The sequence below is a fragment of the Oncorhynchus mykiss genome, chromosome 9 (assembly GCF_013265735.2).
Source record: "Oncorhynchus mykiss isolate Arlee chromosome 9, USDA_OmykA_1.1, whole genome shotgun sequence".
NCBI lineage: Eukaryota > Metazoa > Chordata > Actinopteri > Salmoniformes > Salmonidae > Oncorhynchus > Oncorhynchus mykiss.
In genome coordinates this window covers 77,894,518-77,919,531 of record NC_048573.1, presented here as the reverse complement: position 1 = coordinate 77,919,531, position 25,014 = coordinate 77,894,518, and the positions used below count along the sequence as shown (strand labels likewise).

General features: G+C 40.8%; 1 protein-coding gene across 1 annotated transcript; it reads right to left on the bottom strand.

The window, feature by feature from the left end:
• Positions 1-643: 643 nt before the first annotated feature.
• On the bottom strand, positions 644-21,892 carry LOC110515359 (potassium voltage-gated channel subfamily A member 3). Its single transcript, XM_036989116.1, has 4 exons — positions 21,462-21,892; positions 12,193-12,436; positions 2,192-2,659; positions 644-1,572 (listed from the first exon to the last, which is right to left on the bottom strand). Exons 1-4 carry the CDS (start codon positions 21,803-21,805, stop codon positions 967-969), a joined length of 1,662 nt encoding a protein of 553 aa, XP_036845011.1. The 5' UTR covers positions 21,806-21,892; the 3' UTR covers positions 644-966.
• Between the last annotated feature and the right edge of the window lie 3,122 nt (positions 21,893-25,014).

Genomic DNA, 25,014 nt, shown 5'->3' with positions numbered 1-25,014 from the left:
ACAAGCCTAAGATCACCATGAGCAATGCCAAGCGTCGGATGGAGTGGTGTAAAGCTCACCGCCATTGGACTCTGGAGCAGTGGGAAGGCGATCTCTGGAGTCATGATTTACGCTTCCCTATCTGGGAGTCCGATGGACGAATCTGGGTTTGGTGGATGCCAGGAGAACGCTACTTGCCACAATGCATTGTGCCAACTTTAAAGTTTGGTTGAGGAGGAATAATGGTCTGGGGCTGTTTTTCATGGTTCAGGCTAGGCCCATTAGTTCCAGTGAAGGAAAATCTACAGCATACAATGACATTCTAGACGGTTCTGTGCTTCTAAATTTGTGGCAACAGTTTGGGGAAGGGCCTTTCCTGTTTCAGCATGACAATGCCCCTGTGGACAAAGCAAGGTCCATAAGGAAATGGTTTGTCTTGATCGGTGTGGAAGAACTTGACTGGCCTGCACAGAGCCCTGTCCTCAACCCCATCGAACACCTTTGGGATGAATTGGAATGCCGACTGCGAGTCAGGCCTAATCACCCAACATCAGTGCCCAACCTCACTAATGCTCATTTGGCTGAATGGAAGCAAGTCCACGCAACAATGTTTCAACATCTAGTGGAAAGCCTTCCTAGAAGAGTGGAGGCTGTTATAGCAGCAATGTTCCAACATCTAGTGGAAAGCCTTCCCAGAAGAGTGGAGGCTGTTATAGCAGCAATGTTCCAACATCTAGTGGAAAGCCTTCCCAGAAGAACGGAGGCTGTGTAATAGCAGCAAAACGGGGGACCAACTCCATATTCAATCCCCATGATTTTGGCATGAGATATTGAACAAGCAGGTGTCCACATACTTTTGTTCATGTAGTGTATATATCCCCATTAGATATGGTCGGCTAGAGGTTCATGGTGGTGATGTGTCTCTCCTCATTCAACCACATCTGTTATTAAAGCATTAATCCATGGGTCCGTTATGACGCCCATAGACTACACGTCAGTGAATATCTTCTTGTTGATGCTGACGCTGTTCACCGTGTTGTTTTGTGTCACGGTTGTCGTCGTGGTAGCGGTGGTTGCCGTGGGGAAGTTCTGCTGCTGTTTGAAGGTGCTGCTGTTCATTCCTCTGTGTTCCTCTATCACCAGGTACTCACTCTTACTGAGCGACGAAGAGCTGCTCCTCTTCCTCACCTCCCCATCCTCCTCCGTCTCGGCCGCCAGCGGCTGACAGCTGCCCACGTGGAGGTACTGCGCTTGCTCCTCGCCCTCCGTCTCCCGGTGGTAGAAGTAGTTGAAGTTGGACACAATGACGGGGACGGGCAGGGCGATGGTCAGCACGCCAGCGATGGCGCAGAGAGAGCCCACGATCTTCCCGCCGATGGTTATCGGGTGCATGTCTCCATAGCCGACAGTAGTCATGGTGACCACGGCCCACCAGAAGGCATCAGGGATGGAGCTAAAGCTGGAGTCTGGATCGTCGGCTTCGGCGAAGTAGACGGCACTGGAGAAGAGGATGACTCCGATGAAGAGGAAGAAGATGAGCAGACCCAGCTCCCGCATGCTGGCCTTCAGGGTCTGGCCCAGGATCTGGAGCCCCTACCATAGATAGAAAGAGAGAGTTCAAACCTACCATAGATATACAGAGAGAGTTCAGACCTACCATAGATAGACAGAGAGAGTTCAAACCTACCATAGATATACAGAGAGAGTTCAGACCTACCATAGATAGACAGAGAGAGTTCAGACCTACCATAGATAGACAGAGAGAGTTCAGACCTACCATAGATAGACAGAGAGAGTTCAGACCTACCATAGATAGACAGAGAGAGTTCAGACCTACCATAGATAGGCAGAGAGAGTTCAGACCTACCATAGATAGACATAGAGAGTTCAGACCTACCATAGATAGACAGAGTTAACTCTAATTAAATCAAATCAAATGTATTTATATAGCCCTTCGTACATCAGCTGATATCTCAAAGTGCTGTACAGAAACCCAGCCTAAAATCCCAAACAGCAAGCAATGCAGGTGTAGAAGCACGGTGGCTAGGATTTCTTTTTGTTTATTGTATTAGGGCAATTGGTTTGGTTTAACGCAGCTTCAGCTTGACACCACACACACACACAGACAGTGAGAGGGAAAGCGATGGCAACAGTGAACATCGAACACATCTTTGGAGGTTTGTGCTATATAGAGATGGTACTACATAGATACCTTGGAGTGTCTGGACAGCTTGAAGATCCTGAACACCCTGACCAGCCTGATGACCCTGAGGATGGCGAGGGACATGGCTTGCTGCCCGTTCCCCTGCTGCTCTGCCAGTTCCGTGCCCAGCGTAATGAAGTAGGGTATGATAGCAACGATATCTATAATGTTCATGATGTTCCTAGAGAAGGTGGCCTTGGATGGACAGGCGAAGAACCGGACCAGCAGCTCGAAGGAGAACCAGATGATGCACAGCGTCTCCACCACGAAGAACGGGTCGGAGAACGGAGAGGAGAAGTACGGCTCGGTGCCGTTAATAACGGGAGCCAGAGGGACGGGCTCCTTGTGGTCCTCCCTGAACTCCGGTAACGTCTCCAGGCAGAAGATGACGATGGAGATGAGGATGACGAGCACGGATACGATGGCTATCCCCCGAGCCGGACCACTGCTCTCAGGGTACTCAAACAGCAACCACACCTTTAAGAGGAGATATACTGTATTAAACACACCTTTAAGAGGAGATATATTGTATTAACCACACCTTTAAGATTAGATATACTGTATTAATCTCACCTTTAAGAGGAGATATACTGTTTTAACCACACCTTTAAGAGGAGATATACTGTATTAACCACACCTTTAAGACGAGATATACTGTATTAACCACACCTTTAAGACGATATATACTGTATTAAACACACCTTTAAGACGAGATATACTGTATTAAACACACCTTTAAGAGGATATATACTCTATTAACAGCACCTTTAAGATGAGATGAGATATACTGTATTAACCACATCTATTAAGATGATATAAGATATACTTGTATTAACCACACATTTAAGAGGAGAGGAGATATACTGTATTAACCTCACATTTAAGAGGAGATATACTGTATTAACCACACCTTTATACGGAGATATACTGTATTAACCACACCTTTAAGAGGAGATATACTGTATTAACCACACCTTTACGATGAGATATACTCTATTAACAGCACCTTTAAGATGAGATTAGATATACTGTATTAACCACACCTTTAAGAGGAGATATACTGTATTAACCACACCTCTAAGATGAGATATGCTGTATTAAGCACACCTTTAAGATGAGATTAGATATACTGTATTAACCACACCTTTAAGATGAGATTAGATATACTGTATTAACCACACCTTTAAGAGGATATATACTGTATTAACCACACCTTTAAGATGAGATTAGATATACTGTATTAACCACAAATTTAAGAGGAGATATACTGTATTAACCACACCTTTAAGATGAAATGAGATATACTGTATTAACCACACCTTTAAGAGGAGAGGAGATATACTGTATTAACCACACCTTTAAGATGAAATGAGATATACTGTATTAACCACACCTTTAAGAGGAGAGGAGATATACTGTATTAACCACACCTTTAAGATGAAATGAGATATACTGTATTAACCACACCTTTAAGAGGAGAGGAGATATACTGTATTAACCAAACCTTTAAGAGGAGAGGAGATATACTGTATTAACCACACCTTTAAGAGGAGAGGATATATACTGTATTAACCACACCTTTAAGAGGAGAGGATATATACTGTATTAACCTCACCTTTAAGACGAGATATACTGTATTAACCACACCTTTAAGATGAGATGAGATATACTGTATTAACCACACCTTTAAGATGAGATGAGATATACTGTATTAACCACACCTTTAAGAGGAGAGGAGATATACTGTATTAAACTCACCTTTAAGAGGAGATATACTGTATTAACCACACCTTTAAGATGAGATATACTGTATTAACCACACCTTTACGAGGATATATACTGTATTAACCACACCTTTAAGATGAGATATACTGTATTAACCACACCTTTAAGAGGAGATATACTGTATTAACCACACCTTTAAGAGGAGAGGAGATATACTGTATTAACCTCACCTTTAAGAGGAGATATACTGTATTAACCACACCTTTAAGATGATATATGCTGTATTAACCACACCTTTAAGACGAGATATACTGTATTAACCACACCCTTAAGAGGAGAGGAGATATACTGTAGTAACCTCACCTTTAAGACGAGATATACTGTATTAACCACACCTTTAAGATGAGATGAGATATACTGTATTAACCACACCTTTAAGATGAGATGAGATATACTGAATTAACCACACCTTTAAGAGGATATATACTGTATTAACCACACCTCTAAGAGGAGAGGAGATATACTGTATTAACCACACCTTTAAGAGGAGAGGAGAAATACTGTATTAACCTCACCTTTAAGAGGAGAGGAGATATACTGTATTAACCTCACCTTTAAGAGGAGAAACTGTATTAACCACACGTTTAAGAGGATATATACTGTATTAACCACACCTTTAACATAATATATAGTGTGTTAACCTCAACTTTAAGAGGATATATACTGTATTAACCACACCATTAAGAGGAGAGGAGAAAAACTGTATTAACCACACCTTTAAGATGAGATATACTTTATTAACCACACCTTTAAGAGGAGATATACTGTATTAATCTCACCTTTAAGAGAAGATGTACAGTATTAACCTCACTTTTAAGAGGAGATGTACTGTATTAATAACACCTTTAAGATGAGATATACTGTATTATCCACACCTTTAAGATGAGATATACTTTATTAACCACACCTTTAAGACGAGATATACTGTATTAACCACACCTTTAAGAGGAGAGGAGATATACTGTATTAACCACACCTCTAAGATGAGATATGCTGTGTTAACCACACCTTTAAGAGGATATATAGTGTATTAACCCAACCTTCTGTATTAACCTCACCTTTAAGATAATATATAGTGTATTAACCTCACCTTTAAGAGGAGATATACTGTATTAACCACATCATTAAGAGGAGAGGAGATATACTGTATTAACCACACCTCTAAGATGAGATATGCTGTGTTAACCACACCTTTAAGAGGATATATAGTGTATTAACCCCACCTTCTGTATTAACCACACCTTTAAGACGAGATATACTGTATTAACCACACCTTTAAGAGGATATATACTGTATTAACCACACCTTTAAGAGGATATATACTGTATTAACCACACATTTAAGAGGAGTGGAGATATATATTGTATTAACCTCACTTTTAAGATGAGTTTTACTGTATTAACCACACCATTAAGAGGAGAGGAGATATACTGTATTAACCACACCTTTAAGAGGATATATACTGTATTAACCACACCATTAAGATGAGATATACTGTATTAACCACACCTTTAAGAGGATATATACTGTATTAACCACACCTTTAAGATGAGATATACTGTATTAACCACACCATTAAGAGGAGAGGAGATATACTGTATTAACCACACCTTTAAGATGAGATATACTGTATTAACCACACCTTTAAGATTAGATGAGATATACTGTATTAACCACACCTTTAAGAGGAGATATACTGTATTAATCTCACCTTTAAGAGAAGATGTACAGTATTAACCTCACCTTTAAGAGGAGATATACTGTATTAACCACGTCTTTAAGAGGAGATATACTGTATTAACCTCACCTTTAAGAGAAGATGTACAGTATTAACCTCACCTTTAAGAGGATATATACTGTATTAACCACACCATTAAGAGGAGAGGATACATACTGTATTAACCACACCTTTAAGATGAGATATACTGTATTAACCACACCTTTAAGATGAGATGAGATATACTGTATTAACCACACCTTTAAGGGGAGATATACTGTATTAATCTCACCTTTAAGAGAAGATGTACAGTATTAACCTCACCTTTAAGAGGAGATATACTGTATTAACCACACCTTTAAGAGGATATATACTGTATTAACCTCACCTTTAAGAGAAGATGTACAGTATTAACCTCACCTTTAAGAGGATATATACTGTATTAACCACACCTTTAAGAGGAGATATACTGTATTATCCACACCTTTAAGATGAGATATACTTTATTAACCACAACTTTAAGACGAGATATACTGTATTAACCACACCTTTAAGAGGAGAGGAGATATACTGTATTAACCACACCTTTAAGATGAGATATACTGTATTAACCACACCATTAAGAGGAGAGGAGATATACTGTATTAACCACACCTTTAAGAGGATATATACTGTATTAACCACACCTTTAAGATGAGATTAGATATACTGTATTAACCACAAATTTAAGAGGAGATATACTGTATTAACCACACCTTTAAGATGAAATGAGATATACTGTATTAACCACACCTTTAAGAGGAGAGGAGATATACTGTATTAACCACACCTTTAAGATGAAATGAGATATACTGTATTAACCACACCTTTAAGAGGAGAGGAGATATACTGTATTAACCACACCTTTAAGATGAAATGAGATATACTGTATTAACCACACCTTTAAGAGGAGAGGAGATATACTGTATTAACCAAACCTTTAAGAGGAGAGGAGATATACTGTATTAACCACACCTTTAAGAGGAGAGGATATATACTGTATTAACCACACCTTTAAGAGGAGAGGATATATACTGTATTAACCTCACCTTTAAGACGAGATATACTGTATTAACCACACCTTTAAGATGAGATGAGATATACTGTATTAACCACACCTTTAAGATGAGATGAGATATACTGTATTAACCACACCTTTAAGAGGAGAGGAGATATACTGTATTAAACTCACCTTTAAGAGGAGATATACTGTATTAACCACACCTTTAAGATGAGATATACTGTATTAACCACACCTTTACGAGGATATATACTGTATTAACCACACCTTTAAGATGAGATATACTGTATTAACCACACCTTTAAGAGGAGATATACTGTATTAACCACACCTTTAAGAGGAGAGGAGATATACTGTATTAACCTCACCTTTAAGAGGAGATATACTGTATTAACCACACCTTTAAGATGATATATGCTGTATTAACCACACCTTTAAGACGAGATATACTGTATTAACCACACCCTTAAGAGGAGAGGAGATATACTGTAGTAACCTCACCTTTAAGACGAGATATACTGTATTAACCACACCTTTAAGATGAGATGAGATATACTGTATTAACCACACCTTTAAGATGAGATGAGATATACTGAATTAACCACACCTTTAAGAGGATATATACTGTATTAACCACACCTCTAAGAGGAGAGGAGATGTACTGTATTAACCACACCTTTAAGAGGAGAGGAGAAATACTGTATTAACCTCACCTTTAAGAGGAGAGGAGATATACTGTATTAACCTCACCTTTAAGAGGAGAAACTGTATTAACCACACGTTTAAGAGGATATATACTGTATTAACCACACCTTTAACATAATATATAGTGTGTTAACCTCAACTTTAAGAGGATATATACTGTATTAACCACACCATTAAGAGGAGAGGAGAAAAACTGTATTAACCACACCTTTAAGATGAGATATACTTTATTAACCACACCTTTAAGAGGAGATATACTGTATTAATCTCACCTTTAAGAGAAGATGTACAGTATTAACCTCACTTTTAAGAGGAGATGTACTGTATTAATAACACCTTTAAGATGAGATATACTGTATTATCCACACCTTTAAGATGAGATATACTTTATTAACCACACCTTTAAGACGAGATATACTGTATTAACCACACCTTTAAGAGGAGAGGAGATATACTGTATTAACCACACCTCTAAGATGAGATATGCTGTGTTAACCACACCTTTAAGAGGATATATAGTGTATTAACCCAACCTTCTGTATTAACCACACCTTTAAGATAATATAGAGTGTATTAACCTCACCTTTAAGATAATATATAGTGTATTAACCTCACCTTTAAGAGGAGATATACTGTATTAACCACATCATTAAGAGGAGAGGAGATATACTGTATTAACCACACCTCTAAGATGAGATATGCTGTGTTAACCACACCTTTAAGAGGATATATAGTGTATTAACCCCACCTTCTGTATTAACCACACCTTTAAGACGAGATATACTGTATTAACCACACCTTTAAGAGGATATATACTGTATTAACCACACCTTTAAGAGGATATATACTGTATTAACCACACATTTAAGAGGAGTGGAGATATATATTGTATTAACCTCACTTTTAAGATGAGTTTTACTGTATTAACCACACCATTAAGAGGAGAGGAGATATACTGTATTAACCACACCTTTAAGAGGATATATACTGTATTAACCACACCATTAAGATGAGATATACTGTATTAACCACACCTTTAAGAGGATATATACTGTATTAACCACACCTTTAAGATGAGATATACTGTATTAACCACACCATTAAGAGGAGAGGAGATATACTGTATTAACCACACCTTTAAGATGAGATATACTGTATTAACCACACCTTTAAGATTAGATGAGATATACTGTATTAACCACACCTTTAAGAGGAGATATACTGTATTAATCTCACCTTTAAGAGAAGATGTACAGTATTAACCTCACCTTTAAGAGGAGATATACTGTATTAACCACGTCTTTAAGAGGAGATATACTGTATTAACCTCACCTTTAAGAGAAGATGTACAGTATTAACCTCACCTTTAAGAGGATATATACTGTATTAACCACACCATTAAGAGGAGAGGATACATACTGTATTAACCACACCTTTAAGATGAGATATACTGTATTAACCACACCTTTAAGATGAGATGAGATATACTGTATTAACCACACCTTTAAGGGGAGATATACTGTATTAATCTCACCTTTAAGAGAAGATGTACAGTATTAACCTCACCTTTAAGAGGAGATATACTGTATTAACCACACCTTTAAGAGGATATATACTGTATTAACCTCACCTTTAAGAGAAGATGTACAGTATTAACCTCACCTTTAAGAGGATATATACTGTATTAACCACACCTTTAAGAGGAGATATACTGTATTATCCACACCTTTAAGATGAGATATACTTTATTAACCACAACTTTAAGACGAGATATACTGTATTAACCACACCTTTAAGAGGAGAGGAGATATACTGTATTAACCACACCTTTAAGATGAGATATACTGTATTAACCACACCATTAAGAGGAGAGGAGATATACTGTATTAACCACACCTTTAAGATGAGATATACTGTATTAACCACACCTTTAAGATGAGATGAGATATACTGTATTAACCACACCTTTAAGAGGAGATATACTGTATTAACCTCACCTTTAAGAGAAGATGTACAGTATTAACCTCACCTTTAAGAGGATATATACTGTATTAACCACACCTTTAAGAGGAGATATACTGTATTATCCACACCTTTAAGATGAGATATACTTTATTAACCACACCTTTAAGACGAGATATACTGTATTAACCACACCTTTAAGAGGAGAGGAGATATACTGTATTAACCACACCTTTAAGATGAGATATACTGTATTAACCACACCTTTAAGATGAGATGAGATATACTGTATTAACCACACCTTTAAGAGGAGATATACTGTATTAATCTCACCTTTAAGAGAAGATGTACAGTATTAACCACACCTTTAAGATGAGATATACTGTATTAACCACACCTTTAAGATGAGATGAGAAATACTGTATTAACCTCACCTTTAAGAGGAGATATACTGTATTAACCACACCTTTAAGATGAGACACAATATATAGTGTATTAACCTCACCTTTAAGATAATATATAGTGTACCTCACCTTTAAGAGGAGAGGAGATATACTGTATTAACCACACCTTTAAGAGGAGAGGAGATATACTGTATTAACCACACCTTTAAGAGGAGATGTACAGTATTAACCTCACCTTTAAGAGGAGATATACTGTATTAACCACACCTTTAAGAGGATATATACTGTATTAACCTCACCTTTAAGAGAAGATGTACAGTATTAACCTCACCTTTAAGAGGATATATACTGTATTAACCACACCTTTAAGAGGAGATATACTGTATTATCCACACCTTTAAGATGAGATATACTTTATTAACCACAACTTTAAGACGAGATATACTGTATTAACCACACCTTTAAGAGGAGAGGAGATATACTGTATTAACCACACCTTTAAGATGAGATATACTGTATTAACCACACCATTAAGAGGAGAGGAGATATACTGTATTAACCACACCTTTAAGATGAGATATACTGTATTAACCACACCTTTAAGATGAGATGAGATATACTGTATTAACCACACCTTTAAGAGGAGATATACTGTATTAACCTCACCTTTAAGAGAAGATGTACAGTATTAACCTCACCTTTAAGAGGATATATACTGTATTAACCACACCTTTAAGAGGAGATATACTGTATTATCCACACCTTTAAGATGAGATATACTTTATTAACCACACCTTTAAGACGAGATATACTGTATTAACCACACCTTTAAGAGGAGAGGAGATATACTGTATTAATCACACCTTTAAGATGAGATATACTGTATTAACCACACCTTTAAGATGAGATGAGATATACTGTATTAACCACACCTTTAAGAGGAGATATACTGTATTAATCTCACCTTTAAGAGAAGATGTACAGTATTAACCTCACCTTTAAGAGGAGATATACTGTATTAACCACACCTTTAAGAGGAGATATACTGTATTATCCACACCTTTAAGATGAGATATACTTTATTAACCACACCTTTAAGACGAGATATACTGTATTAACCACACCTTTAAGAGGAGATATACTGTATTAACCACACCTTTAAGATGAGATATACTGTATTAACCACACCTCTAAGATGAGATATGCTGTGTTAACCACACCTTTAAGATAATATATAGTGTATTAACCTCACCTTTAAGAGGAGATATACTGTATTAACCACACCTTTAAGATGAGATGAGAAATACTGTATTAACCTCACCTTTAAGAGGAGATATACTGTATTAACCACACCTTTAAGATGAGACACAATATATAGTGTATTAACCTCACCTTTAAGATAATATATAGTGTACCTCACCTTTAAGAGGAGAGGAGATATACTGTATTAACCACACCTTTAAGAGGAGAGGAGATATACTGTATTAACCACACCTTTAAGAGGAGATATACTGTATTAACCACACCTTTAAGATGAGATATACTGTATTAACCACACCTTTAAGAGGAGATATACTGTATTAACCACACCTTTAAGATGAGATATACTGTATTAACCACACCTCTAAGATGAGATATGCTGTGTTAACCACACCTTTAAGATAATATATAGTGTATTAACCTCACCTTTAAGATAATATATAGTGTATTAACCTCACCTTTAAGAGGAGATATACTGTATTAACCACACCTTTAAGATGAGATGAGAAATACTGTATTAACCTCACCTTTAAGAGGAGATATACTGTATTAACCACACCTTTAAGATGAGAGGAGATATACTGTATTAACCACACCTTTAAGATGAGATATACTGTATTAACCACACCTTTAAGATGAGATATACTGTATTAACCACACCTCTAAGATGAGATATGCTGTGTTAACCACACCTTTAAGAGGATATATAGTGTATTAACCACACCTTTTAAGAGATATTCTGTATTAGATCACCCATGATGGACATTATTATGTTTTCATCTGTATTTTAAATTCCTTGCTCAAGGGAGCATCAACATTTTACATTTACGTAATGTAGCAGACACCCTTATCCAGAGAAACTGCATACATTTTCACGTACTGGTCGCCCGTTGGAATCAGAACCACAACCCTGGCTCTACCAACTGTGACACTCAGGATAACCAGAAGAAGAAAGGGAAGCGCTAGAAGGTCCTCTTTGGTAAAGGTGTAAATGTATCATTAAAAAAAAAATCAAGGATGCTGTTATTGTTAGGGCATGTTCAATGGAACAAACAATTCTAAACTCATTTTTAAACTCTGACGTGTTTTGTCAGAGTTTGTCTGTGTTCAACCATACCTGCCTCTGCAGCTCATTGTCAGGCAGTGGTCTCTCCTCTTCTTTAATAAAACCCTCATCCTCTCTGAACTTCTCCATGGCCTCTTCTCCCAGCTCGTAGAAGCGGATCTCCTCAGAGAAGATGTCTATGGGCACATTGACAGGTCTCCTGATACGCCCACCTGACTGGTAGTAGTAGAGGATGGCGTCGAAACTGGGCCGGTTCCTGTCGAAGAAATACTCGTTCCTCAGAGGGTCAAAGTACCTGGAGAAAGAGAGGGGGGGGGGGGGGGGTAGTAATACTAAATGCAGTAATACTTAAACACAGAGACAGACAGACCTGGAGAAAGAGAGGGCGGGGGGGGGGGGGGTAGTAATACTTAATGCAGTAATACTTAAACACAGAGACAGACAGACCTGGAGAAAGAGAGGGGGGGGGGGGTAGTAATACTTAATGCAGTAATACTTAAACACAGAGACAGACAGACCTGGAGAAAGAGAGGGGGGGGGTAGTAATACTTAATGCAGTAATACTTAAACACAGAGACAGACAGACCTGGAGAAAGAGAGGGGGGGGGGGGATAGTAATACTTAATGCAGTAATACTTAAACACAGAGACAGACAGACCTGGAGAAAGAGAGGGGGGGGGGGGGTAGTAATACTTAATGCAGTAATACTTAAACACAGAGACAGACAGACCTGGAGAAAGAGAGGGGGGGGGGGGATAGTAATACTTAATGCAGTAATACTTAAACACAGAGACAGACAGACCTGGAGAAAGAGAGGGGGGGGGGGGGTAGTAATACTTAATGCAGTAATACTTAAACACAGAGACAGACAGACCTGGAGAAAGAGAGGGGGGGGGGGGATAGTAATACTTAATGCAGTAATACTTAAACACAGAGACAGACAGACCTGGAGAAAGAGAGGGGGGGGGTAGTAATACTTAATGCAGTAATACTTAAACACAGAGACAGACAGACCTGGAGAAAGAGAGGGGGGGGGGGGGTAGTAATACTTAATGCAGTAATACTTAAACACAGAGACAGACAGACCTGGAGAAAGAGAGGGGGGGGGATAGTAATACTTAATGCAGTAATACTTAAACACAGAGACAGACAGACCTGGAGAAAGAGAGGGGGGGGGTAGTAATACTTAATGCAGTAATACTTAAACACAGAGACAGACAGACCTGGAGAAAGAGAGGGGGGGGGGGGGGTAGTAATACTTAATGCAGTAATACTTAAACACAGAGACAGACAGACCTGGAGAAAGAGAGGGGGGGGGGTAGTAATACTTAATGCAGTAATACTTAAACACAGAGACAGACAGACCTGGAGAAAGAGAGGGGGGGGGGGGGGTAGTAATACTTAATGCAGTAATACTTAAACACAGAGACAGACAGACCTGGAGAAAGAGAGGGGGGGGGGGGGTAGTAATACTTAATGCAGTAATACTTAAACACAGAGACAGACAGACCTGGAGAAAGAGAGGGCGGGGGGGGGGTAGTAATACTTAATGCAGTAATACTTAAACACAGAGACAGACAGACCTGGAGAAAGAGAGGGGGGGGGTAGTAATACTTAATGCAGTAATACTTAAACACAGAGACAGACAGACCTGGAGAAAGAGAGGGGGGGGGGGGGATAGTAATACTTAATGCAGTAATACTTAAACACAGAGACAGACAGACCTGGAGAAAGAGAGGGGGGGGGGGGGTAGTAATACTTAATGCAGTAATACTTAAACACAGAGACAGACAGACCTGGAGAAAGAGAGGGGGGGGGGATAGTAATACTTAATGCAGTAATACTTAAACACAGAGACAGACAGACCTGGAGAAAGAGAGGGGGGGGGGGGTAGTAATACTTAATGCAGTAATACTTAAACACAGAGACAGACAGACCTGGAGAAAGAGAGGGGGGGGGGGATAGTAATACTTAATGCAGTAATACTTAAACACAGAGACAGACAGACCTGGAGAAAGAGAGGGGGGGGGTAGTAATACTTAATACAGTAATACTTAAACACAGAGACAGACAGACCTGGAGAAAGAGAGGGGGGGGGGGGGTAGTAATACTTAATGCAGTAATACTTAAACACAGAGACAGACAGACCTGGAGAAAGAGAGGGGGGGATAGTAATACTTAATGCAGTAATACTTAAACACAGAGACAGACAGACCTGGAGAAAGAGAGGGGGGGGGGGTAGTAATACTTAATGCAGTAATACTTAAACACAGAGACAGACAGACCTGGAGAAAGAGAGGGGGGGGGTAGTAATACTTAATGCAGTAATACTTAAACACAGAGACAGACAGACCTGGAGAAAGAGAGGGGGGGGGGGTAGTAATACTTAATGCAGTAATACTTAAACACAGAGACAGACAGACCTGGAGAAAGAGAGGGGGGGGGGGGTAGTAATACTTAATGCAGTAATACTTAAACACAGAGACAGACAGACCTGGAGAAAGAGAGGGGGGGGGGGGGGGGTAGTAATACTTAATGCAGTAATACTTAAACACAGAGACAGACAGACCTGGAGAAAGAGAGGGGGGGGGGGGTAGTAATACTTAATGCAGTAATACTTAAACACAGAGACAGACAGACCTGGAGAAAGAGAGGGGGGGGGGGTAGTAATACTAAATGCAGTAATACTTAAACACAGAGACAGACAGACCTGGAGAAAGAGAGGGGGGGGGGGGGGTAGTAATACTTAATGCAGTAATACTTAAACACAGAGACAGACAGACCTGGAGAAAGAGAGGGGGGGGGGGGGTAGTAATACTTAATGCAGTAATACTTAAACACAGAGACAGACAGACCTGGAGAAAGAGAGGGGGGGGGGGGTAGTAATACTTAATGCAGTAATACTTAAACACAGAGACAGACAGACCTGGAGAAAGAGAGGGGGGGGGGGGGGTAGTAATACTTAATGCAGTAATACTTAAACACAGAGACAGACAGACCTGGAGAAAGAGAGGGGGGGGGGTAGTAATACTTAATGCAGTAATACTTAAACACAGAGACAGACAGACCTGGAGAAAGAGAGGGGGGGGGGTAGTAATACTTAATGCAGTAATACTTAAACACAGAGACAGACAGACCTGGAGAAAGAGAGGGGGGGGTAGTAATACTTAATGCAGTAATACTTAAACACAGAGACAGACAGACCTGGAGAAAGAGAGGGCGGGGGGGGGGGGGGTAGTAATACTTAATGCAGTAATACTTAAACACAGAGACAGACAGACCTGGAGAAAGAGAGGGGGGGGGGGGGGGTAGTAATACTTAATGCAGTAATACTTAAACACAGAGACAGACAGACCTGGAGAAAGAGAGGGGGGGGGGGGGTAGTAATACTTAATGCAGTAATACTTAAACACAGAGACAGACAGACCTGGAGAAAGAGAGGGGGGGGGGGTAGTAATACTTAATGCAGTAATACTTAAACACAGAGGCAGACAGACCTGGAGAAAGAGAGGGGGGGGGGGATAGTAATACTTAATGCAGTAATACTTAAACACAGAGACAGACAGACCTGGAGAAAGAGAGGGGGGGGGGTAGTAATACTTAATGCAGTAATACTTAAACACAGAGACAGACAGACCTGGAGAAAGAGAGGGGGGAATAGAGAGAGGCCAATACATATGCAGTAATACTTCATTTACAGACAGACAGAGACAAACCAGAGACAGACAGACAAATAGACATGCAGACAGACAGAGACAGAGAGGCAGACAGACAGAGAGGCAGACAGGCAGACCAACAGGCAGACAGGCAGACCGACAGGCAGGCAGGCAGGCAGGCAGGTAGACAGACAGACAGGCAGGCAGACAGACAGACAGACAGACAGACAGACAGACAGACAGACAGACAGACAGACAGACAGACAGGCAGGCAGGCAGGCAGGCAGGCAGGCAGGCAGGCAGGCAGAGACAAACACAGTGACAGACAGACATACAGGCAGACAGAGATATAATTGATATATTGATAGTTAATTGATTAATTGTCAGCAGTAGGCATGACGTGTTAAGACAATAACCAGTAGAGAGTATGTCCTTCTGTACCTCATCCTGGTCTTAAGGTTAGAGTTACCATAAAGTACAATACAATAACCAGTAGAGAGTATGTCCTTCTGTACCTCATCCTGGTCTTAAGGCTAGAGTTACCATAAAGTACAAGACAATAACCAGTAGAGAGTATGTCCTTCTGTACCTCATCCTGGTCTTAAGGCTAGAGTTACCATAAAGTACAATACAATAACCAGTAGAGAGTATGTCCTTCTGTACCTCATCCTGGTCTTAAGGCTAGAGTTACCATAAAGTACAAGACAATAACCAGTAGAGAGTATGTCCTTCTGTACCTCATCCTGGTCTTAAGGCTAGAGTTACCATAAAGTACAATACAATAACCAGTAGAGAGTATGTCCTTCTGTACCTCATCCTGGTCTTAAGGCTAGAGTTACCATAAAGTACAAGACAATAAATAGTCAACAGTTAAAGTACCTCATAACAAATCGGGTCAATATCAGGGGATATCTTTATTTCAACTAGATCTCACAGTCTCACGTCACAATTAGATGTTCATCCATGTTTCTCAAACATTACATTTCAAAGTTGTTCCAAATGTTGTACCAAACGAAGTGTTTAAGGTGAAGTTTAGACATTAACACCACATTTTTAAGGTTAGGGTTAAGGTTAGACATTTTGTCTCAGAAATCTCAAGGTTAGACATTAACTCAGAGTGGTTAGAGTAAAGGATAAGGCTTAAAACAAAAATATCAAGAACACCTTTCTATGACTGGATTCGAACTTGCAACCAGAGGCAGATGCTTAAGCCCATCCCCAACTCCCTCGAGAAACCTACTTGAAGGTAACATCGCTCACTGCTGCCCCTAGTGGTCGAATTCCACTTAATCTCCTGACATCCTCAGGCGTGGACGGACATCAAATACTGACTTGTATCACAGGTGACCCGGCTGATTTATCTATATATTTCCTGATATCTGATTTTATGCGATAAAATAAGTATATTTCCTGATATCTTATTTCATGCGATGTAAGGAGTATTTGGTATTTTATGTGTGTGGTGGAACTGAAAGGTTGGATAAGGTATAATGAGCAGGGCTTGAGGCTCTACAGTGAAATAAGCCAATAAACACTAACCAGAACAGCAATGGACAAGGCATAATGACATTAAGGAGAGGAATGCTTAGTCGAGTGATCATAAGGGTCCAGTGAGTAGTGAGGTTGGTTGAGGTCACGGCAATTCAGACAGCTAGCCGGGCCATCGGTAGCAAGCTGGCAGAGGATGGGAGGTCTGTTTTTAGCCACCTCGTGCGTTTCCGTCAGTAGATTTGTGGGGTTCCGTGTGGTAGAGGGGACCAATCCAATTGTCAAAATAGATATAGTTGTAGTGACCCAAGAAAAATTGTCCGATAGACGTATTCAGATAGCAGCCGTGAAGACAGCTAACGATTAGCGGGCCGCAGATGGGCGTTCAGGTAACGTCATGATGGAGGGGCCAGTTGGATAACTCCCTCGGGCAGATAACGTCGGTAGTCCAGTCGTGAAGGCCCGGTGGGGCTCCGCATCCGCAGTAAAACGGGTCCGGATAGGTGGTTGTAGCCCAGGAGTGGCTGATGGAACTCTTCAGCTGGCTAGCTCCGGAATAATTGATGTTTGCTCCGGGACCGACGTAAGCCAATAGTCACACGGATAGCAGCTAGCTAGCTGCAAGATCCAGGTGTAAATGTCCAGAGCTTGCGGTTGAAATCCGGGGATATGGAGAGAAAATAGGTCCGGTATGCTCTGGTCTGAGTCGCGTTGTACAAAACTGGCGATAGCTTTTCAAGCTAAAGGATAGCTGATGGCCACAAACCGTGGTTAGCTCAATACTAACTTTAGCCAGTAAACTGGCTAGCTTCTGGCTAGCTTCTGGTTAGCTTCTAGCTAGCTTCTGGTTAGCTTCTGGCTAGCTTCTGGTTAGCTTCTGGTTAGCTTCTGGCTAGCTGCTGGTTGGCTTCTGGCTAGCTTCTGGCTAGCTTCTATTATGGATTTCAGATTTGAGGTAAAAAATACTTGTTTAATTTTTTCAACTCCAAACTAATGTAAACTTACGATCTCAACTGTATATGGTTGTATGATCTCTGTGGTTCCTTGTATCTGTATAGGGTGAACTCAAATCAAATCAAATCAAATTTTATTTGTCACATACACATGGTTAGCAGATGTTAATGCGAGAGTAGCGAAATGCTTGTGCTTCTAGTTCCGACAATGCAGTAATAACCAACAAGTAATCTAACTAACAATTCCAAAACTACTGTCTTGTACACAGTGTAAGGGGATAAAGAATATGTACATAAGGATATATGAATGAGTGATGGTACAGAGCAGCATAGGCAAGATACAGTAGATGGTATCGAGTGCAGTATATACATATGAGATGAGTATGTAAACAAAGTGGCATAGTTAAAGTGGCTAGTGATACATGTATTACATAAGGATACAGTCGATGATATAGAGTACAGTATATACGTATGCATATGAGATGAATAATGTAGGGTAAGTAACATTATATAAGGTAGCATTGTTTAAAGTGGCTAGTGATATATTTACATCATTTCCCATCAATTCCCATTATTAAAGTGGCTGGAGTTGAGTCAGTGTCAGTGTGTTGGCAGCAGCCACTCAGTGTTAGTGGTGGCTGTTTAACAGTCTGATGGCCTTGAGATAGAAGCTGTTTTTCAGTCTCTCGGTCCCAGCTTTGATGCATGCAAAAAGGTTAAATGGTCCTCTTAGGAATTCTGTCTTATATATATAGCCTCTAAATGCTGTGACACCCTGTGGACATTGGGCCTGGGAGTGTTTATGTTACTGTAAACTTAGTGTGGTTTAATTGGTCAATGGTGGTTCGTTTTGGGTTCAAAGGTCACACGTTCAGATGTTACAAATGGATTTGAACGTATTATCCTTGTATCCACGGAGGAAGGTTGTATCATCAATTCTCATTTCCTAGACCTCTAGGCTTCTTAAGCGTCTCTTTGTTCATGCTTTGTCCTGTATGTTAACCTTAGGATCTATACGCTTGGAATAATGCCTTGTAATGTCTGTTAATGCTTTGTAACTTAAGCTTTATGCCTTGTCTGGGAATCCATTAGTTTTACAATGTTAATTAAATATCTGCCTTTGATATAGACAATTCTCAGACTAATTCTCGCTAAGGTCAACTCATAAAGTATATTTTAATTATCTTTATGGAGTCAGATAAATAAGTTAATTTCTTAGTTTTATTATGAGTCACAAGTGGAGGTATTTATAATATCATATAAACTGTATGCGTCAAACATTACTGTCCACTACAAGCGTATAGTAATCTACAGTGGAAGAAACAGTATGTTTCGGAGTTAACTGGATTTCTACATAAGTTGGTCATAAAATGTTATCTGATCTTCACAACAATAGACAAACACAGTGCGCTTAAACAAAGAACTAATATTATATTTTTCTTGTCTACATTGAATACATCATAAATATTCACAGTGTAGGTTGGAAAAAGTATGTGAACCCCTAGGCTAATGACAAAAGCTAATTGGAGTCAGGAATCATCTAACCTGGAGTCCAATCAATGAGATGGGATTGGAGACGTTTGTTAGAGCTGCCTTGCCCTATAAAAAACACACACCACATTTGAGTTTGCTATTCACAAGAAGTATTGCCTGATGTGAACCATGCCTCGAGCAAAAGAGATATCAGAAGACATAAGATTAAGAATGGTTGACTTGCATAAAGCTGGAAAGGTTAACAAAAGTATCTCTAAAAGCCTTGATGTTCATCAACTCACGGTAAGATAAATCATCTCGTAAAACACTAAACAAGAATGGTGTTCATGGGAGGACACCACGGAAGAAGCCACTGCTGTCAAAAAAAAAATGTATGCACGTCTGAAGTTCACAAAGGAGTACCTGGATGTTCCACATCGCTACTGGCAAAATATTCTGTGGACAGATGAAACTACAGTTGAGTTGTTTGGAAGGAACACACAACACCATGTGTGGAGAAAAAAAGGCACAGCACACCAACATCTAAACCTCATCCCAACTGTAAAGTATGGTGGAGGGAGCATCATGGTTTGGGGCTGCTTTGCTGCCTCAGGGCCTGAACAACTTGCTATCATCGACGGACGAATGAATTCATAAGTTTAACAAGACATTTTGCAGGAGAATGTAAGGCTATCTCTCTGCCAATTGAAGCTTAACAGAAGTGGCACAGTCAGAGTCCTGACCTCAACCCGATTGAGATGCAGTGTCCTGACCTCAACCCGATTGAGATACTGTGGGATGACCTCAAGAGAGCGGTTCACACAAGACATCCCAAGAATATTGCTGAACTGAAACAGTTTTGTAAAGAGGAATGGTCCAAAATTCCTCCTGATCATTGTGCAGGTCTAATCCGCAACTACAGAAAACATTTGGTTGAGGTTATTGCTGCTAAAGGAGGGTCAACCATTTATTAAATACAAGGGTTCACATACTTTTTCCACCCTGCACTTTGAATGTTTACCTGGTGTGTTAAATAAATACATGAAATATATAATTGTTTGTGTGTTATCAGTTTAAGAAGACTGTGTTTGTCTATTGTGAAGATCAGATAAAAGTTTATGACCAATTTATGCAGAAATCCAGGTATTTCCAAAGGGTTCACACACTTTTTCTTGCCACTGTGTGGAAGTACTACAGTCACCTCATTCTCTTCTAGGAGTTAACATACAGTATAACCAATATTACTAAAGTCCTATAGTTACCTCATTCTCTTCTAGGAGTTAACATACAGTATAACCAATATTACTAAAGTACTACAGTTACCTCATTCTCTTCTTGGAGTTAACATACAGTATAACCAATATTACTAAAGTCCTATAGTTACCTCATTCTCTTCTAGGAGTTAACATACAGTATAACCAATATTACTAAAGTACTATAGTTACCTCATTCTCTTCTAGGAGTTAACATACAGTATAACCAATATTACTAAAGTACTACAGTTACCTCATTCTCTTCTTGGAGTTAACATACAGTATAACCAATATTACTAAAGTACTATAGTTACCTCATTCTCTTCTTGGAGTTAACATACAGTATAACCAATATTACTAAAGTACTACAGTTACCTCATTCTCTTCTAGGAGTTAACATACAGTATAACCAATATTACTAAAGTACTACAGTTACCTCATTCTCTTCTAGGAGTTAACATACAGTATAACCAATATTACTAAAGTACTACAGTTACCTCATTCTCTTCTTGGGGTCCCCCAGCAGGGTCTCAGGGAACTGGGAGAGGGTCTTCAGTTGAGTCTCGAAGCGCAGCCCAGAGATGTTGACGACTACGCGCTCACAGCACTCGTGGTCCGGTTGATTCCGTTCGTACCGGTCCAGAGAGTGGTGACCTGGTAGAGTCACCAACTCCTCCAACATGTTGTCTCCGCCACACGCCACCACCGTCATCACATCGATGTCTGTCTCTGTGTATCCGTGGTTTACGAGGGTGTCGCGGTCTCGGAGGTCGGTGTGGTCCTGGTGGGTCTTGGTAATGGAAGACGGTGGGGATTGAAGGAGACTGAGGTGGTCGTCCATGTGCACGCCGAGATAGACAGACGGAGACACATGCAGGGGCACCAGCTGTTCCCCCTCCGCGAGCCCCTGTTAGCCTGCCACCACCGCGGCTTCCCCTCCTCCGTCTCCTCTCTCTCGCTCTCTCCCTGTCTGTCTGCTCTTCTCACTCCGTCTGTCTCTCTCCAATTGGTGTTCACTCCCACGACGCGAGAGCTGTGGTTTATAAACATGCGAGCACTACCCCCGTCCCTGGCAGGCAACCCCCTCTCTCTCCTCTCTTTCTCTCCTCTCTCTCCTATCAGAGCGTGGACAGACATAAACACTGAGTATCAGACGCGTCACAACCCGACTCTTTGGGTGTGCCCACAACATGAATTATGAATGAAACGACAAGCAGGACGGCACCTTTTGATCAAGGTGACCGAGGACATTATTGGTTAATAGTGTTAAATCAAAGGGGCTGAAAATCATTAAAAACATGACCTTTGTGGGAGTCTATGGACAACGTTTGACAACACCGAGTAGCTGATTGTTTCCCTGGCACTGTTGTTTCCAAATGGTAAAGTTTGAGCCTTTGTCGCAAAAATTACATCCAAGTCTTACCGATATTAGCATGTTTCACAATTCATGTTTAGATCATCAACAAGTGACTTTGTTGAGCTTCACAATCAATTCTAAATACGTTTGGGTTAAACTAAACACACTTATCCATAATAATAATAATTTAAAGCCCAAAAATTAAAAAAAATCCTCAACTACTCCATGTGAAGATGTCCTCAACTACTCCATGGGTAGATGTCCTCAATGACTTCATGGGTGGATATTTAGAATCCCATTCTGAATCAATTAAATGGGCAGATGTCCTCAACTACTCCATGGGCAGATGTCCTCAACTGCTCCATGTGCAGATGTCCTCAACTACTCCATGGGCAGTTGTCCTCAACTACTCCATGGACAGTTGTCCTCAACTACTCCATGTGAAGATGTCCTCAACTACTCCATGGGTAGATGTCCTCAATGACTTCACTGTTCAGAGTTGCTCCTGACCACTGTTCAGGGACTACTCCTGACCACTGTTCAAGGACTACTCCTGACCACTGTTCAAGGACTGCTCCTGACCACTGTTCAGAGCTGCACCTGACCACTGTTCAAGGACTGCTCCTGACCACTGTTCAAGGACTGATCCTAACCACTGCCAAGATGTGGTGGCTTTTCAGCAGCCATGGCATCACCCAGGTGGGTGCTACATTCCTGGCAATGGAGGACCAGTACCAGAGGAGAGGCTCCAATGGAGGACCTGTACCAGAGGAGAGGCTCCAATGGAGGACCTGTACCAGAGGAGAGGCTCCAATGGAGGACCAGTACCAGAGGAGAGGCTCCAATGGAGGACCTGTACCAGAGGAGAGGCTCCAATGGAGGACCTGTACCAGAGGAGAGGCTCCAATGGAGGACCTGTACCAGAGGAGAGGCTCCAATGGAGGAACAGGACCAGAGGACAGGCCCCAATGTAGTGAATGACCATTCAGAGAAGAGGCTCCAATGTAGTGACTGACCATTCAGAGAAGAGGCTCTAATGTAGTGACTGACCAGAGAAGAGGCCCCAATGTAGTGACTGACCATTCAGAGAAGAGGCCCCAATGTAGTGACTGACCAGAGAAGAGGCTCTAATGTAGTGACTGACCATAGAAGAGGCTCCAAATTAGTGACTGACCAGAGAAGAGGCTCTAAGGTAGTGACTGACCAGAGAAGAGGTTCTAATGTAGTGACTGACCATTCAGAGAATAGGGTCCAAATTAGTGACTGACCAGAGAAGAGGCTCTAATGTAGTGACTGACCATAGAAGAGGCTCCAATGTAGTGACTGACCAGAGAAGAGGCTCCAATGTAGTGACTGACCAGAGAAGAGGCTCTAATGTAGTGACTGACCATTCAGACAAGAGGATTCCAAGGTGGTGACTGACCATTCAGAGAAGAGGCTCCAATGTAGTGACTGACCATTCAGAGATGAGGCTCTAATGTAGTGACTGACCACGGTAGAGGCTCCAATGTAGTGACTGACCAAAGAAGAGGCTCCAATATAGTGACTGACCAGAGAAGAGGCTCCAATGTAGTGACTGACCAGAGAAGAGGCTCCAATATAGTGACTGACCAGAGAAGAGGTTCAAATGTAGTGACTGACCAGAGAAGAGGCTCCAATGTAGTGACTGACCATTCAGAGAAGAGGCTCCAAGGTAGTGACTAACCAGAGAAGAGGCTCCAATGTAGTGACTGACCAGAGAAGAGGCTCTAATGTAGTGACTGACCAGAGAAGAGGCTCCAATGTATTGACTGACCAGAGAAGAGGCTCCAATGTAGTGACTGACCAGAGAAGAGGCTCCAATGTAGTGACTGACCAGAGAAGAGGCTCCAATGTAGTGACTGACCAGAGAAGAGGCTGTAATGTAGTGACTGACCATTCAGAAAAGAGGATCCAAGGTAGTGACTGACCATTCAGAGAAGAGTCTCTAATGTAGTGACTGACCACAGAAGAGGCTCCAATGTAGTGTTTGACCAGAGTAGAGGCTCTAATGTAATGACTGACCAGAGAAGAGAATCCAATGTAGTGACTGACCAGAGAAGAGGTTCTAATGTAGTGACTGACCGGAGAAGAGGCTCCAATGTAGTGAATGACCATTCAGAGAAGAGGCTCCAAATTAGTGACTGACCAAAGAAGAGGCTCTAATGTAGTGACTGACCAGAGAAGAGGCTCCAATGTAGTGACTGACCATTTAGAGAAGAGGCTCCAAATTAGTGACTGACCAGAGAAGAGGCTCTAATGTAGTGACTGACCATTCAGAGAACAGGCTCCAAATTAGTGACTGACCAGAGAAGAGGCTCTAATGTAGTGACTCAACACAGAATAGGCTCCAATGTAGTGACTGACCAGAGAAGAGGCTCTAATGTAGTGACTGACCATTCAGACAAGAGGATTCCAAGGTGGTGACTGACCATTCAGAGAAGAGGCTCTAATGTAGTGACTGACCAGAGAAGAGGCTCTAATGTAGTGACTGACCATTCTAAGATGAGGCTCTAATGTAGTGACTGACCACGGTAGAGGCTCCAATGTAGTGACTGACCAAAGAAGAGGCTCCAATATAGCGACTGACCAGAGAAGAGGATCTAATGTAGTGACTGAACATTCAGAGAAGAGGCCCCAATGTAGTGACTGACCAGAGAAGAGGCTCTAATGTA